Source organism: Rutidosis leptorrhynchoides, chromosome 1 (genome assembly GCF_046630445.1).
Source record: "Rutidosis leptorrhynchoides isolate AG116_Rl617_1_P2 chromosome 1, CSIRO_AGI_Rlap_v1, whole genome shotgun sequence".
Taxonomy (NCBI): domain Eukaryota; kingdom Viridiplantae; phylum Streptophyta; class Magnoliopsida; order Asterales; family Asteraceae; genus Rutidosis; species Rutidosis leptorrhynchoides.
In genome coordinates this window covers 28,970,305-28,979,917 of record NC_092333.1, presented here as the reverse complement: position 1 = coordinate 28,979,917, position 9,613 = coordinate 28,970,305, and the positions used below count along the sequence as shown (strand labels likewise).

The 9,613-nt window shown below is 31.6% G+C and overlaps 1 protein-coding gene across 1 annotated transcript; it reads right to left on the bottom strand.

Moving 5' to 3' along the window:
- Positions 1-7,269: 7,269 nt before the first annotated feature.
- Positions 7,270-8,394, bottom strand: LOC139852551 (putative F-box protein At1g47790). The gene has a single exon (XM_071841881.1). The coding sequence runs from the start codon at positions 8,392-8,394 to the stop codon at positions 7,270-7,272; it is 1,125 nt and encodes a 374-aa protein (XP_071697982.1).
- Positions 8,395-9,613: the final 1,219 nt, after the last annotated feature.

Sequence of the window (9,613 nt, the reverse complement as noted above, 5' to 3'; positions counted from 1 at the left end):
ATGTATATCTATATATATGTATATGTATATGTATATCTATGTATATATATATATATATATATATATATATATATATATATATATATATATATATATATATATAGTTGCTGAAAAAAAAATTAAAAAACTGCTGCTGCTATTTAAAAAAAAAACTGTTAAAAAATTGTTGCTGCTATATATATATATATATATGTGTGTGTGTGTGTGTGTGTGTGTGTGTGTGTGTGTGTGTGTGTGTGTTCACTTTACTTGTGTTTATTTACTTGTGTTTATGCAGATGTATTTGTTTTGTCTCCTTGTTCTTATGGTCGGTGCGGGGGGCGGTGCGAGGGGCAGTGGGAAACGGGGACCATCGGAAAACGCGGGGTTAAGGAAAAAGCGTGATGCGCTGGGGAAGACTTTAGATATTGATTTTGATATTAAATATAATACGGCTACTGCGATAGGCCCAAATTGTGCGATGTTTAATCGTTTGATAGCGAGTGTTGTTAGGAACCCTAAGTTTCCGAAACATTACGAGACATGGTCGGAAGTACCTTCGGCGGATAAAGATTTGATTTGGCTTGAAATTCGAGTAAGTTTAATTAATTATATACTTATATATATATATATATATATATATATATATATATATATATATATATATATATATATATGTATATATATATATGTATATATATATATATATACTTATATAATATATTACTATCTAATAATTTTTGTCGTAGAATTTCTTTGACATGGAAAAATGGCTAGACGGTGGGGCGATTGAAAATCTAGTCCGGGCCGGGGTGTCGAAGGAAGCCAGTGACAGATGGAGAAACATAAAAAGTGAGCAGAAAATGTATTACAAAAAAATGTTTGATAACGATCCTCAAAACGTTCGCAACAATCCACCACCCAACGTCCAACCGAATCTCTGGAATGCATTATGTGACTTGCAGGAAAACCAAAAGTACCAGGACCGTTGTGAGACCAACGCAGACAACCGGTCTAAAGTCCGATACCACAGTTTGCATGGTAGCAAAGCTATAGCTGCCCGTTTGGTAAATTACTTAAACCTGCTTATTATTAATGTTTTATATAATTGATAAACTGTGAAACAAGTAATTTGATTTATATACATTTAAATTATTTGATTGTGTGTTTGCAGAATGACGAAGCAAATCCAAATAAAGGCCCAATCAAAAATTACAAGCGTATGCACAAGCACAAGGACCCAAAAAAGTGGTGTAATGATCTAGCTAAGGAAAACTACGTAAGTAATGAATTATTTTATAATTTTAGTCAAATGGATTCAATTTCGGTCAATTGAATTCAAATGAGGTCAAATATATACACACATATACATATACATACATATACATATGTGTGTGTGTGTGTGTGTGTGTGTATATATATATATATATATATATAAAATATATATATATCAGTTTTTTTTAAAAACACGGCCAAAAAAAGCAGGGTTTTTTTTGCTGCAGGCTGTTGTTTTTAAAAAAGCAGGCTGTTTTTTTAAAGATATATATATATATATATATATATATATATATATATATATATATATATATATATATATATATATATATATATATATATATATATATATGTGTGTGTGTGTGTGTGTGTGTGTGTGTGTGTGTGTGTGTACATGTATTTATATAATGATATGATACTAATATTTATATTTTTTTAAAGGGATTCAATTTCGGTCAATTGAATTCAAATGAGGTCAAACATGATCAAATAAGGGTTAATATATACACACACACACATATATATACATACATATACATATGTGTATATATATCAGTTTTTTTTTTACAAAAAACAGCAGGTTTTTTTTAAGCAGGCTGTTTTTTTTTTTTTTAAAGCAGGCTGTTTTTTTTAATAGCAGTCTGTTTTTTTTAAGATATATATATATATATATATATATATATATATATATATATATATATATATATATATATATATATATATATAGATGTATATATCTGTGTGTGTACATGTATGTATATAAATGGATTCAATTTCGGTCAATTGAATTCAAACGAGGTCAAACTTGGTCAAATAAGGGTTAATATATACACACACACATATATATACATACATATACATATGTGTATATGATATGATACTAATATATTTATATTCTTTTAAATGAATTCAATTTCGGTCAATTGAATTCAAATTAGATCAAACTTGGTCAAATAAGAGTTAATATATACACACACACACTCACACACACACACATATATATATACATCTATACTATCATTTAAATGGCTAAAAGTATGATGTCATAAATAAGCAATTACAAAGTAAAAAGAAAATTAAAAAACAAAATAAAAAAAATCTTAGCCACTCTAATGATGTCATCAATAGCAATTAATTAAAAACAAAATTTATACAATTTAAAATTTTAAGTAATTGAAAATGTCACATGCTTTTTTCATCTTCTCAAAAAATTTGCTGGATTTTCTCACGCATTTTTTTTTCATTGGCATTAAGAATTCAAAATTTGAACACAACTCATTTTCATATTCCAACTCTTATCTTGCTGAGAGTTTTTCTATACAATTCTTCATCTTCTTCACTTTTTTTATTTGAATTGTTCCATAACTCAAATCAAGATATTTTCATGTTCTGGAACCTTCATCGACTGCAAATGCATCGATTCATCAAGTATGTATGTTATCTTATTGCTAATTGACCTTATTAGTTTAAGTATTGTTAGGGTTTTTTTTAGTTAAGGGTTTGATTATGTATTACACATATTTTTGGTTCGATGTATATTAATCTGATTTTTTGGATCCAAGGAATTAACTTACTTTTGTTAAGTTTGATTTGTTAGTCTATGTTGTTACTGAAAGATCCAATTAAAATGGAGAAAGATGTTATGATCATTGTTCTAATATATTTGTTTAGAAACATAAAAATATATTCGAGGCACACAATGTGTTCGATGAAATGCCATAGAAGAATCTGATGTTTAGAGTTACTATTTACATTTCCTCATCAATTTTATAATGTACTAGCATTTGTGGTTTCAATGATTGTGTACATTATTTGAGTTCCATAATACAACAATGTTGTTCTCGGTGCTATTAAAATTACACGAGTTGTTTTAAACCTGGATGGGTTGAATGATTTGTAAAGTTGCTATACGAGGATTGTTAAAAGATGATAATATAGGCTTCAATGAGAGGGAGATCTATATACTTAAGATTTTGTTATATGGATCAAGTTTTATCTGCTAAGTAATGAATGTGAGTTCATTTTGGTAGAAGTGGGGATGACCCACATATTGAGGAACTTGAATTAAAAGGAATTATATAAGTGAATGCACTATTAAAAAAAATTCAAGAAAGTGTTGTGCTGAAACTTTTATTAAGGATTTATATTCTATTCAACATTTGAAGTTCATAAACACAATCTTTAAGTATTAGTGGATAAGTGGATGTCGTTGACACGTATAATTATACATGTAAACACTAAATTCCATATTTTGTTCCTATTGTTTAGAACAGTGAGCCTGTTGATGAGTACAAAAGCTGTTACCACAATTCATTTTTTGACTTTAGTTTATTATTAGATGTGATATTGCAACACTGAATTAGCTTGACCAGGGAGGTTGTGTTTTGTTGGCCATTGTTGTCCAAATGTCATGCCTTTTTGTTTTATTGATGTTTTTTTGCTATGTGGGCTGCAAGAGTCCTGTTTGGATCACTGTTACCTGGGCAGTTTTTTTATTTTATTTTAATTAACTCAGATCATGTCATGTTAGAGAGGTAACAAGGAAACTATCGGTGGTCATGGTGTGTACAAGTAAGTGGCCGCAGTTGCTAGATTTGAAGTTAAATATCAAGTAATGAACCTATTTTGGGTCATTAAAGTTGGAGAATGTGATCAAAATGATGCAGATTTTTAGTTTCAGTTTATTAATTTGCTAGATATGTACATTTTTGTAGGTTTGAAAGGATGAGAGCTCACGATAAAATCTTATTGGTTTTGCAAAGGTACAATTCCATTCATGGGTTCAAATTGCCACCTTAAATGGGTTGACCTTATGATTTCATTTTCTACATCGAGTTTTTATATTCTTTACTTGAACAAACCCGTGAATTCACGGGTCTTTTAACTAGTACTTATACATATATGTAATGATATGATATGATACTAATATTTATATTTTTTTTAAATGGATTCAATTTCAGTCAATTGAATTCAAATGAGGTCAAACATGGTCAAATAAGGGTTAATACACACACACACACACACACACACACACACACACACACATATATATATATATATATATATATATATATATATATATATATATATATATATATATATATATATACATACATACATATACATATGTGTATATATATATATATATATATATATATATATATATATCAGTTTTTTTTTACAAAAAAACAGCAGGTTTTTTTTTTTAAGCAGGCTGTTTTTTTTTTTTTTTTTTTAAAAAGCAGGCTGTTTTTTTAAAGATTATATATATATATATATATATATATATATATATATATATGTGTGTGTGTGTGTGTGTGTACATGTATGTATATAAATGGATTCAATTTCGGTCAATTGAATTCAAATTAGGTCAAACTTGGTCAAATAAGAGTTAATATACACACACACACTCACACACACACACATATATATATACACACACTTATACATATGTGTAATGATACGATACTAATATTTATATTTTTTTAAATGGATTCAATTTCGGTCAATTGAATTCAAATGAGGTCAAACATGGTCAAATAAGGGTTAATACACACACACAGAGATATATATATATATATATATATATATATATATATACATATACATATACATATATAGATATATCAGTTTTTTTTTTTAAAACAGCAGGCTGTTTTTTTTAATAGCAGGCTGTTTTATATATATATATATATATATATATATATATATATATATATATATATATATATATATATATATATATATATATCGTGTGTGTGTGTGTGCATGTATTTATATAATGATGATATGATACTAATATTTATATTTCTTTAAATGGATTCAATTTCGGTCAATTGAATTCAAACTTGGTCAAATAAGTGCTAATATATACACACATATATATACATGCATACATATACAAATAAGGACTTTTTTTTTAATAAGATATATATAGATATATATAGATGTATATATGTGTATGTACATGTATGTATATGTGTATACTAATATTTATATTTTTTTAACTTTGTAGAAAAAAATGAAGGGTTTGAGAGATGCAGAACCAGGACGAGATGAGGAATCTATATTGTTGCAAGTTTTGGGTACACGGCCTGGCCACACACGCGGAGTGGGAAGAAAGTTACCAATGTCGGTCACTAATTCCGCATCTTCATCATCTACGGGTCGGACGCCACAACCACTAGTTTACTCTTCCTACACGGCGAGTGAAATGGAAGAAATCCTCGCTTACAATAAATTGCGAATTCCTCCCCATTTGCAACGTGGAGTGAGGATCAATGCCAATACTCCTGGTAGTTCCAATGACAATAATCCCGGTAGTTCCAATTTCAATACTCGAAGCCAAAACGTTGAGGAGGATGAGGACGATGTATTTTCTGGTTTGTAGTTTGTTGGATTGTTGTTTGTTTGATACATTGTAGTTTGTTCCACGAAGGCGTTTATGTTTAAACTTTTTTATGAATGTTTGTTTGATGGACATAGCTCGGTTTGAATAATTATTGTAATTGTTGGATATTTTTAATATTATTGTTGGTTGTTGAATGTTTAATATTATTGTAAAGCAGGTTTTAATATTGAAATGTGCCGGTTATACGGCTGGAAAATCTACAGCTAAAAAATAAATTCCAAAAACAACAGTAGTCTTTCCGGACGACAAATCGTCCGGAAAAGTCGTCCAGAAAGCCTTTTTAATTTAATTTAAAATTGATTTAATCAAAAAAGAAATTGAATATTTTATTATTAAATCTTTCCGGACGATCCGTCGTCCGGAAAGAGTCGTGCCTAAATATTTTTTCGGACATTTGTTTTAATCAAAAAAGAAAATGAATATTTTATTATTATACCTTTCCGGACGACAAGTCGTCCGGAAAGGCCGTCCAGAAACACATTTGAAAAAGTCAATGTGGGCCCCATTATCGTCCGGAAAAGTCGGGTCAAGTCAACCGGAAAACCTTTAGGCACGAAGCTTTCCGGACGATTTATTGCGGACGACTAGTCGTCTGGATTGACCTTTGCGGACGACTAGTTGTCCGGATTCGTCGCCCGGAAAAGTCGTTTTTCTAGTAGTGTAATACCATCTCATGTACAACCATCAATGCGAAAAGTACTAGCATCAAGGCAGCGGCTCAGGTATGGGCATCAATTCAGTCAATGCGAGATTTGTTTTGTGTCAAGAACCCTTTGACACTGAAGTTAACATTACAATGAGGATCTTGAAAAGGCGTTTTCGGTCATTCTTGGAAGTTATAGAGCAGTTGGCTAATCAACTTGTTGACCTATGGTTCATGGTTGAAGTGTACAAAAACATAAAAGGATTTTGATCTAAAATTAGAATAGTTTCAGAGAATGTGAAGTAAGCTGAGTTCCAAACGCATTTAGAGTCGGTTATTAATGTATGTGAGTGACTAGTTATGAGTATTAAAAGGTTTGGCTTACATTATCTTTTGTTTGACCAAAGTTATGAAACCAACAATGCTAACAAGAACAATGGTATAAAATTATTAGTAGGGACTAGTCGGTTGAGACTTTGTAGGAGTAATCGGTCAAGTCGGAGACATACTTGGATTAACTTTGACTTTGACTGTACTAGAATGAATCAGCTAATTTGGATTTTTGAGTACCTTGACCTAATAAAACAACGACGTCTAAGACTATTCGAGACTAATCTGAATACTTCAAAATCCCGCGACTTGGACTAGTCTGAGGACTTTTACAACCATTACAAAAGTTACGCAAGTCTACTAACTATGCAAGTCAATTAACATAACATTACGATACTAGAAAAACACCATCAAGAACAAAACATATAAACTTAAAATCTGCAAGTTTCACAATTTGAATCTGAATAGATAGGAATTATGCTTATGCATCAGCACACTCAGAAACAAAGAAAAAAGCATAAAACTATACTACTAAAGAACCCAATTAATCTTTATTTATCATTCGAATAGAAAATTCACCTGACGATTATCTTCTTCCAAAGTTTACTTGAATATAGATACTGCAATCTCATCGATCAAGCAAAAGAAGCGTATCATGGTAGTTATGAACATCAAATTTTAACTCTGTTCTGTCAAGCCTAGTTATCTTAGTGCTGCGTTTTGATTTCGGTTCATAAACATAAAGTCCATCCGGCCTCCAAGCATCTTCATCTCCCTCTCCCTCTTCAGTTACAATTATAGGCATGCCACTCTTAGTGAATCCCCTAACCCCGTACGGTATCAGATTTGGTTCCTCAATGTTGTATAGCTTTTTAACGATCATTTGTGACTCAACGTTATCCATCATCCATACTTCACAGGCTGCTCTCAACGTTACCGAATCTACTTTATATATAAGAACCACAAGAGAGTCATTTAGCTTAGAGATATCATATAATTCACGAGGTGCTACAAACTTTGGAATTTCAATCACCTTAAATTCTTCACTTGTCAAATCAAACTTAACAATCAGACAATTTCCCCGTTTCGCAGCAACAGCAGCCGAGTCAACAGCAACCCAATAGATAAACTTATCCGTAACAACTACTCCAGTATCCTCATGAAATTCAAGTGTTCCACGTGGCAATTTATTGTTAGAAATCTCCCTCCAACTACCTGAACTTAATGTGTAAATTTCTACAACCCATTTTTTATTACCAGTGGTAATTCTAACAAGTTTGGGGTCAAGAGTAACAGGACAAACACCAAAATATACTTTAAAGAGACAACTTGGAGGAACTTCAATACCAACTGATTTTCTAATTAATGGATTCCATAGAGCGTAGACACCAACATGTTTACCGTTATCACTGATGTACATACATTCCAAACAGATCAAGCCATGGGAGCTACCGATTATTCTGATAATATGAACTTCAGCAGGTGCTTTTGGAAGCAGAGGAACAACAGTTTGACCAGACGATAAAGTGTCACCATCATCAACAAAGGACCTATACTTAGAGAATGCAGTTATCAGGTGCGATGTAAGAAAAACATACCTTTGAATATGATCGATGCCGTAACTAGCAACAAACTTTGGGCTGTCGATCAATGACTTCCATGATTTTGAGACGGATCTGAATCGGAGTACAGATTTGACATCAACTCTTTCTATGATTTCGCTCTGGATATCAATAGGGATTAGGTCAGACATTGATCGTTTTTAGGATTTGAAGATAGGAATGAATTGGTTACGGAATATTAGGGTTTGTATTTTGCTCCGTTTATATCAGAAGATTCTTACTAGAAACCTCGGTTGCAATAGGAGCCCTAGAATTTCATATTGTAAGCCCATTATAGGCCCAATTTTCGTATCCACATAACATAAACGTGAGGTGATCCACGATGCCCACTTTTTCTGCTAAACTAACTTTATGGAAAAATTCTCTCAATCCCCATATTTTGAAAAAATGTGGGGTTAGTTGTCATTGGTCCTTAAACTTTTTTTTTTTTTTTAAATAGTTAGACCTTAATTAGTGTAGAGCCAAAATCACCATCATCACGCCCCCATCACGTTACTATGGGGCGTGATGGAGATAAAAAACCTCAGGCGTGATGAGTCCATCACATGGGGGTGATGAGGTTTTAAGCCAATCAGATTTTTTTTCTTTTTATTTTATAAGACCATTTGTAGTGGTAGTTCGTGTTGTGAGTTCGTGTTGTGCACTTTTTGCACTTTTTTGGTGATTAGGACGTGTTGTGTTGTTGAGTGAAGTAGTGGTGGTGTTGGATATTGGTGTTGGTTAGGAGTATTGTGGTGATGTGTTAAAATATAATTGGGTAAGTATTAAAAAGAAATAAAAATAATATATTTAAAATAATAAAAATATCAAAAAATCCAAACAACGTACGTTGAGGATCTCGTTGAATCCTCCCCAACGCCGGCAACAAGCAACCCTAAAACGTAGGGATACCAAGGTTTGTTGGCTTTTTTGGGGTGACATGTAGGATCCAACCCCGTTGTTGGATGTCCGATACAAACGGCCTAAATACCTCATTTATTATACAAAAGTGGGACCAAATACTCCATCACATAACCATCACCACATCCCACTACAAACTCCATCACGCCATCACCCTATCACTTTTGTCACATCACCACTATATCCCACAAAAACTTCAAAAAAACCCTATCACCACTAAATAAGGTCTTAGTCCCTGTGGTTCACAAAATCAATAGGAACTACTCTAACTATTACTATATTGATAAATAAATTCACTAGAGTTTCAACTCATAAAAGATAAATAAAACATCATATTATTAAAGTACAAGCATATAACCAAAAAATTTGCTATTATCACTGATACTAGTGAAATGACCCGTAAAATTACGGGTTTGTTTAAACGAAATAATTTATTGACATGTTTTAGGT